Source organism: Epinephelus moara, chromosome 16 (assembly GCF_006386435.1).
Source record: "Epinephelus moara isolate mb chromosome 16, YSFRI_EMoa_1.0, whole genome shotgun sequence".
NCBI classification, from domain to species: Eukaryota; Metazoa; Chordata; class Actinopteri; order Perciformes; family Serranidae; genus Epinephelus; species Epinephelus moara.
This window is the reverse complement of record NC_065521.1, coordinates 23,203,930-23,218,282: the sequence shown is the minus strand read 5'-3', so window position 1 is coordinate 23,218,282 and position 14,353 is coordinate 23,203,930. Positions and strand designations below refer to the sequence as shown.

At 43.0% G+C, this 14,353-nt stretch overlaps 1 protein-coding gene across 5 annotated transcripts in view; it reads left to right on the top strand.

Moving 5' to 3' along the window:
- Positions 1–14,353, top strand: part of rerea (arginine-glutamic acid dipeptide (RE) repeats a) — a 148,190-nt gene that overhangs the window by 69,084 nt on the left and 64,753 nt on the right. For all 5 annotated transcript variants that reach the window (XM_050063908.1, XM_050063907.1, XM_050063910.1 and 2 more), the window contains one exon: positions 106–176. In XM_050063908.1, coding sequence (XP_049919865.1) covers positions 106–176 — 71 coding nt within the window. The remainder of the gene's footprint in view (positions 1–105; positions 177–14,353) is intronic.

Below are 14,353 nucleotides of genomic sequence, written 5' to 3'. Positions count from 1 at the left end.
AAATAATATATTACTGAGTCTGGCTGCAAAAAAACACGAAAGCTTTGGGAAGTGTGAACATCTTCTTTCAAACTCACTTTTCCTTTTCTTCTCTCTCACTCGCAGATTGTGTGTACATTGAAAGTCGGCGGCCCAACACTCCCTACTTCATTTGTAGCATTCAGGATTTCAAGCTGGTGAGTACATTCCACTTCCTGTCTGTCCTGTTTTATGTCCTCACGCTGGCCTGAGGTTCACCACTAATGTGCCCGCCCATCCCGTGTCACAAGCTGGAAAACAAACCACTGTTGTTACTAGTGAGCAGAAATGCCAAAAGAAATCAAGGCTACGATGTCGTGTGCACCATAATTAGGAGATATAGTTGCTGAGTTGCACATTTTCTTTCGCTTTGGTCGTCTGATGAAGAGTGAATACAAATCCTAGTGAAATACGATTTATTATCAGTTTGTATCCTGAGGTTTGTTTTGAAAGGGTCATGTGGAAAAATAAAAACCCCTCCGAGAGTCAGGCTTGAATATTAACCACCTTTGCGATCCACTGGCAGTGTAATAATGCTTGTAATGGAAATAAAGATGTTTGTCGATGCACTTAATTGATTTAATGAAGGAGACCGTCACCAGTTTTCAATTGATTTTTTTTACAACCTAATGTGGCCAAATTGCCTCTTTTGCTGAATAAAGAAAGAAATTAGTTTTTAATTTGCTACAGAGAATGGCTGATTCATCAGGCTCAGTCAGTTTAGTGAAGTGGGGCTTGTTTTCTCTGCAATAGGACACCGAAAATGTATCACACACACACACACACACACACACACACACACACACACACACACACACACACACAGATACACAGACAAATTGATTTTCCCACACTGCATTCTCTGTTTGCTAAAGGGGAAGTTGCATTTGAGTTCACCAGACAGATTTGTCTTCGTTCATGCTGATGAAAAAGGATGTAACCTCATGGTTTGAGATATGTGGTTAGATGTGTTACGCTGCAGTTGACTGTAGAGACACGCTGCACAGGTTTACAAATCACACGTCTCACAGTTACCTGTACACCATTCAGATTATCATTTTTAAAAAATCAATATATAATTTTGAAGCACCACATTATCAAACTGGGTGTTTTTACACACTCAGTAATAATGGTTCGCTCCATGTGTTTTTTTTTCTCAGAGGTCAGTGCCACCAAACAAGTGTTTCTTTTGGCTGAGGAAATTTCATGGTCAAAGTTCACCAAATGTGAACTCACCGGTGAGACCTGAAATCAATCTTTTTTAATTGGCCCTTTGTTAGGTTTCCAGCTGCCATGAATGGAGAGTAGAACACATTTCAGTGCAGGTTTGCAGTATTGTGACTGCCTTAAAGTCCCTGTGAAATGAAAAATAAATTTTCGTAGTTTTAATTCCATGTCCCTGTGTTAATTCATAATTTATCTCTTGTTATATGCCAAATATATATCAGTAAATCAGTATCAGTATTTTTACATCAAAATCCCTGTCTTTTCTCCTCTTGTAAAACCAAGTGAAATAGTTTCAAATGTTTGATAACTCATGCTGCACTCAGGAGTGTTTACAAAAGTTCATCAAATCAAATGAGACTTTGGGCTGTTAGCTGGCCACACTGGTGATATAAAACTGCACTTCACTGTTTGTGGGTTGTAGCAGCAAGCTAACAGAGCGATATGGAGAGAGATAGAAAGAGATGTTTTTGGCTATCAGTGGGCAAAACCTTTGTTTTCATTTCCCAAACAATGTGGCTGAAGTATAATTCATTCATCTCTACCTCATCCTGCTCCTGATGTACTAAAGAGTTGTCTCAATTCTGAGACAGGAACAGAGGTAGTAACAGCGCCGAAACAATGTCTGTATAAACAGGACAGCTGGCAGAATGGGATCATAGGCGGCACCGTTGTGATGCTTTGACAACGTGTTATGTGTGTAGCTCACTGTGGGGTTTTCAAAAAGTAGCTGTTAGCAGTTAGCGGCTTACTCGAAGAAGACCAGCAGCTGTAAATGTCCACAAATTGTAAAAGCAATGAGGTGCGGGAGGTCCTTACCCTCTGAGCGGTGGACCAGATCAGCTGCCATATAAAAGGGACGGTAAATGATTGTTATTACCATGTTATGCCATTGTTGTTGTTCAGAAAGAGCTGCCGATGCATTTGTTATGTCAAACTAGATGCTGACACTGTTTTGTTAAATGTCACGACTGTCACACTTTCTTTTGATTCCACAATGCTGGGATGCTGTCTAAAGTCACACACTGGAGGGGAATGATGCAGCTGTTGTTTGGTTCTGTGTAAAAATGTAAAGGCGGTATGAAGAAAGGACTTTGTAGCAGCCCTGTAGCACGATCTCTGTGTAAAAAGGGCTAGAGAGGGAGGTATGTGTGGAGCCAACAGTCTGCTCAGCAGCTTTTTAGCGGTCCAATCAAATGCAAAGGATTTGATCTTTAATCCCTCTTGTAACTGTACACCACTCAAATATTCTGTTTCACTGGGGAATATGTCACAGCACAAGCTAAAGATGCTTTACCTTCTGTTTTATTAGGGCTTAAATGTGCAAATACCACAGGAATATGTCATCGATGTGTCCGTGTTGTCAAATGAAGCAGCATCTAACCCTGCCGGTGTGAGCATTGCCTGTCTTTTAACAGATTGGTTGTCTAAGTAGAGTGCAGAGGGCTCGGTGAGGGGCGGCCAGGCCCCAGGGGGCCAAAGTAATGGCTGCCAACAGCCAGGGTGATGATGGGAGGTCAACTCAGAGGCCACACACATGCACACACACCACTTTTGTGGTAGTGTGTGTATGTATATACGTGCGTGTATGCATTTGACGTAGGTGTGTTAGCGCTTTCATATGAGAATACTTTTGTGCGTGAAGGGCGGTTGTTGTGTGTGGAAGGGGCTTTAAGGTGTGCTGGAGGCCTTGCAGCGGGGAGGACAGCCAGGCCCCACAGCAGCAGGGCTTTAATCGGATTGCTGCTAGAGAGTGCTGAGGACGGCAGGAACCCCTCCTCGTGCACGTACATGTGCGCACACACACTCGCAGGAAAAACCCACGCACCTGCACCTTGATTAAGAGCGCCAGAAGAGGTCCAGGGCAGACAGAGGTAATTGTCCAGAGAGGGAGAGAGAATACTGGCTCCATTAGCTGACCCCTCTCTCTCTTTTCCCTCTTTTCTCTCTCTGTGTCTCTCTCCCTCTCTGTTACTCCCTCCCCCCCAATCCATCTGTAATTAATGAACAGCCATCTGCATGCCTGTATGTGTTTGAGCAGACTGTACCCTTGTCCTCCTATGTTAAAACAACAAGCCCCGCTGGCTCTCTAAACATGTACAGCGCTTTTCAATGAGCACACTTTGTCGCCAGGCTACAAATCACAAAAGATCGGCACAACGTAGTTACATTAAAAACTCCTAACCTAAGACCAAGGCAAAATCCTCTTTTACGATGATAGCTGGTTGAGTTTGTAATTGCACACGCTAACTGGCCAGCCCTGAATCTACCCTGTCTCCCTGCTCTCAAAACTGGGGCACAGACTTGTGCCTTTGGGAGAAAAAACAAATCATCCACTCATTCTCCTCTTTTGTGGCACATAATGGTCAGCGTAATCTCATTTCCTCCTCTTGCCACAATATATTGAAAAGCAGAGACAACAGGCAACTTGAGATCCATGTAAGCGAACCACGCATTAGATGTCAACTCATTCTCTTTATTTCCTATCCTCTCATCCTTCCCTGCCTCTGTCTTCGACCCCCACTTTTTTCTTGCCGCACGAATTATCGATCAACCCCCCTCTGTGTGGGGGAACAGGGCTTTGGAGGCGCAGCAGAGGGGGAGGAAATTTCATTGGTCCTGAACCAAACAACCTCATCAATATTGCCCGTCTCGCACCCTTCTCCTCTTTCCTGTCTCCCTCTCTCCTCCCTCAGTCTTTAGGCTGCAACAGTCTCACTCGTGTACTTTATCTAATGACCTGTGAATCCAATTAGTGGTGTGTAGAAATCCTGAATGCAGCCATCAATCTCTCCTGCGTGGGGAAGAACAAGGATTGAAGCCTGCCTCTCTGTCTCTTTATATCTTTTTCCTCTCACTGTGATTCTGACACTAGCATTTTTGCATGTATGTGTGCTTCCTCGTTGCTTCTGTACACACACACACACACACACACACACACACACACACACACACACACACACACACACACAGCGCAGTCATTCAGCAATAACGCATGCAAAAAAAAAATCCATTCTGCAGCATTATTGGGGTCATTTTGAACATTTTCACGTCAATTTCCCGAGTTTGTTTACTCAACAGTGGCAGCTGTGGTGCCCACTGTAACCTCTGTGACATATTGATCTAGCCATATAGATTTCAGCCTCCTGCCTTCCTCCTAAAATGTCTGCCCAGATACAGAGGTGACCAGTAGGAGGCCATTTTAACCGTTGGAGGTATTAAACAAAATCAGGAACTGAAGCGAGACATCGAAATGCAGCCAGTCGATTAATAATTCTCTCATGCTCATGTTTAGATTATTAGAAAATGGGACATATTTATTAACAGTAGTAAAAATGATTTACAAAACTTACTGCACACTTTGATTGATTGATTTCTTTAATAGCACAAAAAAAGGAATATAAATAATAACAGAATATGCAAGGGTGGCCAAAAGACTTAAAGGCTTATCATGGGTCTCCCTTGATTTTGATTATAACAATTAAGTGAAAGAAACTTAAACCAGATACAATTTTGAATACGTCGTGATGTCATTATCCTTTCACAAAAAGTCAAAAATGCTAGAAGAAATCAGTGCTATAACGTCAAGTGCACCATAACAAGATAAATCTATGAGAGAGCCATTCAACATGAAATGTGAATTTAAGTGAATTAGGGAACTGTCACAACAGATGCACACATAACTAGTCAGTAAAAATGTGTATTAGGATGAATTTTAAAAAAAAAAATCTGTCTTTTATTCCCTCTGATATGATCAATTCAGTCAATTAAGACCCAACAATCCTCCAGTGTGTTTTTCCCACAAGGGCTAGTTTCAGTTTCCACCTGGAGCCATGACCTTGTAATGTGTTTACTATCTATATTTAATGAGAGTAATGCAGTGAGCCGGCTGACCGTAGACGTGTGTGTTGTGTGTGTGTACATGTGTATGTTCGTCTTTATGTAACTTATATTATGATCATGAGGTTTGTGTGTGTATATATCTGGTGCAGCACGTCACATGCACACTGTGTGAGTCGCTGTGAGAGGAGAACCTGAGACAATAAGCCATCTGACAGCGACTGAGCACCGAACAATCTGCAGCCATATCTGCCCATTGACCCTGGCTTCACCAATCCATCCTGCTTTTCTTACCTCGATTGTCTCCTCTGTCTCCATTTCTCTCCCTCTCTCATCTGTCTGTTTCTACACTTCATTCCCCCCTCATCCCCACTCCTCTTTATCTGCTGTCACTCACCTCCCTCCCTCGCTCCTCCCAGCCCATGTTCTAGTCATTGTGTCCATGTCCTCGACGCTCATTGACCCCCCCCCCCTCCTCCTCGCCTGCCTCTCTGCTTGTATCTAACCTCATTTGCTGTTATTGGCCAAGTCAGCTGTGTTCTGTCCTCCCTCCCTTCCTTCCCCACATCCCTCTCTCTTACTCCCTTTGCTTTCTCCCAGCATCCCTGCCTCCCTCCCTCTTTCACTAATGGAGTGATTGCAGCGTTTCTCCCTCCGGGAACGCGGGATTGAGGAGCCCAGTACGCCAACGCACACACAGTTTCTCTGTCGCACACACACATCTCTTCTCCTGGATCTCCCTGCTTATGGACATTTAATTAGATGCCATGTACAATGCAATTATCTTGCCAGGAGTCCAGCTCATATGTTGTAGGCCTGATCAGCTTAAAAGGACGAGGGATTTTCTTTGTCATATAACCAGTATGCTGTGCGTGTATCCGTTGGTTTTTATTGTGTGCCCCTCGTCTTGGCTTCAGTTTAAAATCACAGAGTAAAGTGATAGCCATCTCAAGGTTGAGCGTGCTCTGTTTGCACTGTGAGATGTGTACAAGCCAATCTGTGATAGGTTCTGCATTCACACGCGTTTGGTGAAAACATGCCGTGATGGTTTGTCCTGGCCTTCGGACCTCATTGTACACGTTTTTGTAATTGAAAGCAATTGATGTGTGTCAGTCTAATTGATGAGACGTGTTAAAAGAAAAGGTGTGCCTGGAACATGAGGTGCCTATAAACCATAGCTCCTATTGATTAGTGTTCACAAGCCTCACGTCTCACATGCAGGATTTGTTCATGTGGGTTCGCTTGACCTTTGGATGCCTAATGAGCAAGGATACACTTAAGAGCTGCAACAATTAGTCAATTAAGCAATTAGTTCATCGACAGACAATTAATTGGCAACTATTTTGATTATCAAATAATCGTTTTAGTACGTTTTTGTTAGCAAGAAAAGCCAAATATTTGCTGTTTTCATTCTTCCTAAATTCTCATGTTTGATGCTTTTCTTTGTCATGTGATGATAAACGATGATAACATTTTTGGACCGTGGGTTTAGATCACAACATATCACTTGAAGACACAGGGTGTCTGCAGGTGCTTAAAAAGTCTTAAAATGTCAATTTAAAAAATATTAGACCTTTAAAAGTCGTTAAAATAGTCTTAAATTTGAATTTATGAGGTCTTAATTACCACAAACATTTTATCTAGTCTCATTCATTCCTCTTTTAGTTTCTTTTTGTAAAAATTAGTCAAGTGTGACTGTCCATATATCTGATTTTACAAATCTTTAAACCTACCACTAAGCCTAATACTGTCTTTTTACTTGCCTTTGCCTGTTGGCAAAATTTAACCAAACTCACTCCAATAACCAAATGCCTACATAAAACCTATTTCTTCATTTATATATTCTACTTACCTTCATACTTACGTGCAATGCTTGAATAAGACAAAGATAATTTGCCCAAAAATCTGTCTTAAGTTTGGTAACAAATGAAATGGTCTTTAAAAGCATTAAACATAAGTGTCTGATACCTGTAAACACCCTATGACATCGTCATGCGCTCTGGGAAAATGCACAGGGCATGTTTCACTATTTTCTGGCATTGTATCGACAAAACCATTAATTGATCAGTTGAGAAAATAATGGGGTGATTAAAAATGAAAATCAATCTTAAGTGCAGCCCTAATACACATGGTAAATTGTTTTAACAGGAGAAGAACAAAAAATATCGAGGCACCCTGATGTCACTTATATTGTTCGTGTATCCCAGCTAACTGTGATTTTTGCCAGCTTATGTTGTCACATCACGCTTTCCTCATATTTACTCTCATTTAACTGTGAACTGTCAAACAAAACAGAGAAATTATTAAATTGTCTTTCAAAATTAGTTTCTGCTCTTCATTTATCTGTTAAAAAATGAATTTTGGCAGCCATTTAAATTTGTTATATTCTTGTCCCCAGCAGCTCTGCTAATAACATTTGTGCACACTTACTTGTGAAAAGATATTGCCTCATTTATGTTTTAAAACTTGTTGAAACGATTGATGGGTAAGCCAGAACACTTAATTAGCAGATAGCTTAAAAAATAAATGATTAAAAACAGCAATTTATAGTTTTCTTTTTTACATTTTCCCTTAACATTGCAACGTGGCACAATTATTTCTAGGACTATAATAGAATTAGCAGTTATGTTTTAATGATGCACAAAACACCAGATTTTCCCAGCAGTAATTCATCTAGCTTGTTCTGCTGTGACGTGTTTTTAAATACAATCCAGACTTTAAAACAATGGTGCAAAATTAACATCACATACAGTTCAAATTCTATCATAAATATGTTAATGTGATCACCTTTTAAAAATGTATTGTATACTCATGAACATCCGCAGTCCTCAGTGTGTAACCTGGTCATATTCACCGTACATGTGGGGTTACATGTTTGTGTTGGATGGATATAACAGCATAGCTTTCCCAGTTGTCATGTAAACAACATTTGTACACCTCCACTACACATACACACACACACACACACACACACACACACACACACACACACACACACACCAAATGTTAATTGTATCTCACACAACTGTTTCCTGATGGTTTTAGCTGGTGCTTATCATACAGCCTTGGAAAATGCCACCTATTCAAAGCCCATAATTAAAACTGTTTGATAAAGATGCAAATATATGTGCATAAATACGCATGCTTAACATGAGCAGTTATTAGGTTTTCTGCGGATCCTGAGTACAGTCCTAATGGAATCCAAAGTGCTGAGAATTAGCTTAACAATGAGATCCACTCGCTAATTAGCTCGGGGCTAGCTTGTCTGTGCATATTCTGATCCCTGCAAAAAATATCACTTAATTTACAACGTGGCATTGGTGAGTGGAGTTTCTTGCCACGCTTCTGATCCTTCCTCAGATTTTATTCTTTCTGTGAAGCTGCAGTGTCAAAGTGCTCTGTGATGCATGCAGCAGCGAGTCAATGAAAGGAGAAACGTCAGGCTGTAACGCACAACCTGTGCGTCTCTTTCACCAAAAAGTCTCTGATTGGTGCTGAGCCATCGAGATGATAGTAGAAGGTTGACTAGACAGGCATCACTTGTCTCTTGTCACTGCCTAGAAGGCTGAGTTCCCTCGTTTTATCTTCCCATTTCTCCCTTCGCGACCACCCTCCACCCCACCCCCCATCGAACATTTTGAAATGCAATTATGGATCAGTGAGCACCGCCATCAGTCGCACTTCTTGTTAATATTTATCGAGTAGAGCAGCAGCCGCTGCCATCTCTTGAGAGAGGGGCGCTACCCTCATTAGGGGCAATTTTGTATGTGTGTGTGTGTGTGTGTGTGTGTGCGTGTGTGTGTGCGCATGTGTGTGCGTGTGTGTGTGCGCATGTGTGTGTGTGTGTGATCCTCAGCTCTTCCTTTCATTCCACGGTCCACTCAGCTGCTTTAAGCGAGCTGGTACATTTTACAGACATGAACATGTGGAGGTGCAGCCTTTCACAGTTGTGTGTGGGGCCGACTTAAGTGTCTGCTCTCTGTGAGGAAGCAGCTTTGACAAGGGCATCTAGACGTCTATAGACATGGCCGGCCAGCCGAGCCTGCCGCAAGCTGTTTGATTGAAGCATTCTGCCTGTAATGTTCCCCATTGAGCAGCATCCTTAAAGCAATAGAGCCACAGCACAACAGCTACTAAACACTGAATGGCTGCTCATTGTCATTTACCTGCAAAAGGAAAACAGACCTGAAATTGTTGCTGACATTATACTTCGTAACTGTGGTCGGCTAGAGCAGGTTAACACATGAAGTGGAATAATTTTTTCGATCTGAACAAACCAAATCATGTTCAGATTACCTCCATTTATTTGACAAATAGCCCGCTCCGTCTCCTCCCCTCACAGTTGGCTCTGACTAGACCCTGTGAGCAAAGGATTTTTTACTGCTGCTTTGGCAGTATCAGGTGACTTTCCCCATTATGACCGCGTTGATTAATGCTCCTCTATGAGGAGGTATGCACCCCCTCCCATTCCCTCCCTCCTTGGCTTGCTCTGCACACTTGAAATTTCACTGAGGTGGAGCTATTAATGCCATTCTTTGTGGTAACATTAGGTCATTTAGCTGAGGTGTCGGGGTCACCGGCTGCAGCAGCTGCTGTTTCTATGCAAGCATGTTCTTAAGCGGACACAATCTGCAAGACTGACAAGTGCTAGTCCTTCTCTGGTGTCAGTTTGCAAGCTCGGTGCATTTCTCAAATCAGATGGAGACAGGCACGCATCTCTCAGGCAGCTACACAGCTCTGTCTCTCTTTGGGGAGGCAGGTAAGATTGATTGTCCAGCACAGCGCAGCGATGAATAAATAAAGCAATACAAATGGCAAGGTTGAGATAACAACACAGTTCAGACTCAGCGAGTGCAGGAGGCTGTATTCAGCTCTGCTCGTGGGTATTAAACCAAACCTACCCAACCCTCCCCCTGGCTCCTCGCTTCCACTCTGCCTCGTATCCCCCTCTTTTCATCTTTTTGGACAGATAACACTTTTTTCTCTCACCCTCACTGCCCTCCCTGTGCATTAGCTAAATGCTGCTATGGAAACTAGTTGTTCAGCCAATAGGATGATCTCTTTCTCTTGGATAGAAGACGGGAGGAGAGGGAAGTAGAGACAGACTGAAATCAAAATGGGGTTTTGTGTGTGTTTTTATGAGCAGTGATTACCTTCCCAGATGGAGAGGGTGCAGCCTCTGGACAGTGGGGGTTGGTCGGGCTGAAGGACCAGGCTAGCAGCCATAGCATTTTCATAAGACTCTTTAAAAGCTCAATCAATAGCCACCTCTTTGACCCGCCACTGCTAAATTATTCAGCAGAGAAGCCTTTTGCCCACTCTTCCCCCTTGGAGTTTCATTAGTTTAGTTTACTTTCACCGGCTTGGCTGCGTCTCTCTTACAAACAGATGCATGCAAATTTGTCATGTCATTTTTCAGTGACAGATGACATTTGGGCCTTGCATATATATCCAAGTGCTAATTTCACCCCTTGTTGCTAAGTTGTTGAAATATTCAGCGGCTCCTCAGACACTTTTCTTTCTTTTTTTTTTTCTGGCACATCACAAGTGAAAATGTCTCCTCTGATGTCTTCACTAACATCTGAAGCAAATTCACTGCGCTCCGGCGCGGAGCACTACATTTTATCTTTAAAGCAGAAGAGCAAACAGACAGCGCTATCGTTTTTGGCACCAGCTTTGATGGGAAAGTATAAAAAAACAAATGTAGCTGAGATGTCGAGAAAGGCAGGTAGATTTGATGCCCTCAAAACCTACAGGACACCCCACCCGGTCGTTGCATATGAAAATAATGACAGGGGCTGTTAAATTACCTGACCAGGTCTTCCTTTGAAATGAAAACAGTTGACTCCTCCATAGGGGGTTGCACGCTAAATTAGAGGGTGAAGGGTCCTTTGAAGTAGGCTAATGTTCATAGTGTCTAACAGTCGCTGGGGCTAGATGGTTTCCTCAGTAGGTAACCATAGAATTGTAGATGAGCCCCTTCATTATTTCATTGCTCATCATTTTCAGCTCTAAGTGTCTCAGGAAGTATGCGTGTATTGTATTTAGAGGAGAATCTCTCATCTGTGCCTGGCCACCCAGCGCTGAGTGTAGTAACCAGACACTAAACACATTTGCGTGGATTGGTCAAGCTTTAATTGGATTGGCCTCTGCTCTGAAAATGGACAGCTAATTTTACCCCACCTCCTCGTCCTCTCCCACTTTACATTTCCCACTTCCCTCCTGTCCCCTATTTTTCTCCTTTCCACCCTCCACTTTTTTTCCCGCTCTCTCAGCTTAAGTGGGTATCTGGCGTGCTTCACCGCTGGTTCTCAGCTCAGCTCAGTGTAATTTCCAGCTTGTCCAATGTGTGACATGCCAATAAAAAAAGAATGAGAGAGAACAGGAGAGGAGGAGGATGAGGAGGAGGAGGGGCGAGAGCTGTGGAAGTGGAGATTTACAGTGGTATCGGGTTCACACGCTTCAACTAGGGCCCTATTTTTTCCCCTTTTCTCTGTTAAAGAACACATGGTGCAAATTAACTCTCACCAGTAGAGAGAGCAGAGGGAGGAAGGAAAGAGGGAAGAAGGGCATCGGTCAGGGAGAGGAGCAGACACGAGAGGAGGAAATTTCAGGGATTGCTGTGAGGTCTGAGGAATGTCGACACTTTGTACCTCGGAGCCCACTGCCTCACACAGCCATTAAAACAACAGCAACATCACCACAGGCTGCCATTTCCAGCGGCTCCCCTGCAGCAGCACTGCAATCTCATACAGACCCTCTGACATTCTGTACATGTGCTACAGCTTGACTCACTGCTCGCTTTATCTATTCTCCATCTCTGAACGCTTGTTGATCTAATGCAACGCAACTGGCTCACATATGCTCACGCTTTGATTATGAAAGGGGAATATCACTCTGTTTAAGAGCTGTCATATGCCATTTCTCTCACACAACGCCTACCAGTCAGTATATGTGGACCAGAATACCATCTCTTGAAGCGACAGTTTACTTCAAAGTCAAACATAAGTATTTTTCCTCTTACCTGTAGTGCTATTTATCGATCTAGATTTTTTTTTTTGTATGTGAGTTGCGGAGTGTTGGATATATCGGCCGTAGAGATGTCTGCCTTCTCTGGAATATAATGGAACTAGATGGCACTCAGCTTGTGGTGCTCAAACCACCAAGAAAATGACACTTGAAAAACTCAATAGCAATGTCTCTTTTAGAAATTGTGCATCTACTCATGGACGGGAGGCTCATGCTTGTGACAGCACGAAATTTAAACATTAATGGCATCCTCCTTGGCTGAGCTGCAACATTAGCAAGCTCAGTGATGCTAGGTGAGCTAGTAGTAGATGCACGCTATCTCTTGCACAGTGATCCGGTTTGCGGGTGTAGTTTGGTAGAAAGAAAATAGTTTCCAACATGAAACTGCTCACAACAAGGTCTGTGGATTATCTTGAGTAACCGGTCATGATTTCTGCAAAGAGACATTGCTGTTGAGTTTTTCAAATGTATGTTTTTACACTTTGAGTACCACAAGCTGAGTGCCATCTAGATCCATTATATTAAAGAGAGGGCAGACATCGAATTATGTGTGTTGGCTGCTTAATAAGGACATTTGACGACTTGTTCCCCTTTCCTAAAGTGTTAGAGATTTTGAAGGGGGTTCGGCGGGATGTTCAGTGTGACTTGTCTACTAGTGTAATATAGTAGACAAGCTAACTACGCTAACGACATATCAGAATTTTGCGACATCATTTGTTGCCAACGCTAGATATTAAACAAAAGACAGAGACTATATGATATTTAGTTGCTGTGGGCTGTAAATTCACCACTTTAAAGCATAGGGCAGAATATAACGTTATTTTGGAGCCTTATAGGGCAAAGCCTCTCCTGTGATGGGCAGCTGTCTCAGTGTCTGCAGCTGCCTGTACCAAAGAGAAGCATGAAAGTGAAGAGCAAAATCTGGAGCCCAAAACCTCCTTAGAAGTACACTGCACACTGGCTGGCACTACTAGACTGCTCAACAGTATCAATATCAGTCGACAATGGGGTCTCCGACCAAAATAGCACTACAGGTAGAAGGAAAAATATGTTGTATGTATGTTTTGAATTTGGGGTGCACTGTTCCTTTAAACCTAGAAACCATAGAGCCAAGACTATTAACAGTCATGTCATCAAGATTTAGACACTGGAGCTGCTCCATAACCAACAAATGGGAGATTTGAAGGGCTCACAACTCAGGCTTTTACTGTCAAATGAGGATTTTTTAGTAGATTTGTAAAATTCTCTGAACCATATAATGCACCAATATCCTCTGAGATGAATTCAGCACAGCCTCACCTTGTGTAGCACAAAAAGATGTGTATCTGTGTCAGTGTGTACAGTAAAAACTACAAAATAAGCACAAGGGTAGAAAAGCAGGACAAACAGGTTTTACAGATTTGCATTAATGACAAATTTAGACTGGTCTTCCCTCGAGCACAGACGGAGGATTGTGTGTTTTCTGTTCAGTGCGTCACATTTCCGCCCGCAGTGGCTGCGACTGGTGTTGCATGTGCTTTGATGGGCAAGTCTAAATTGTGTTTGCCTGTCTGTCACCGCCAATGGATCACGTGGACCGAGGGAACCACAGCTGCGAGGGCTTGGAGACGCTTCACCACGCATGCATGCACACACACTCACAAACACACACACACACACTTCATTTATTCTGCACATAGGTGTTTGGGCATTTTGTGACTTGCATCCACACACTCAAAAACACTGCACACTTCATTATTCTTGCGTTGTGTAATCCTCCAGTCCCCAGTTGTGCTTACCACAAAACCATCCAGTCCAAACCTCAAAATTCTCTACCATCTCCTCGACTCGTCTGCTGTCTCGCAGCACATACCTCAACCCCCATCTCCCTCCCTCTCAGCCCCATTTCTCTCCTGAACATCATCTCTACTGAGATTTCACGGTACTACCAGTTGATTTTATTGTTGCTTCGATCTTAAACAGTACGCTGTGAAGCAACATAAACACTATCCGCGATGGTAAAGACATTTCCTGGCATCAAAGGGCCGAGCTGTGCTATCCCCTCAGTAGCTGTATTCATTTCTACTCCCGCTACGCTCAAACGCTCTTTGTTCTTCTCTTTATAGGAATGTACTTAACAGTTTGGCAGTGTTGTGTTTGTGAACAGAGCCGCCTTTGTTCCAGCAGGCAGTTAACACTTGTGCACAGAGCAGAGGGAGGAAAGTCTGCGTTATTAAGCCTACTGTTAAATTAGCCTAAGCAG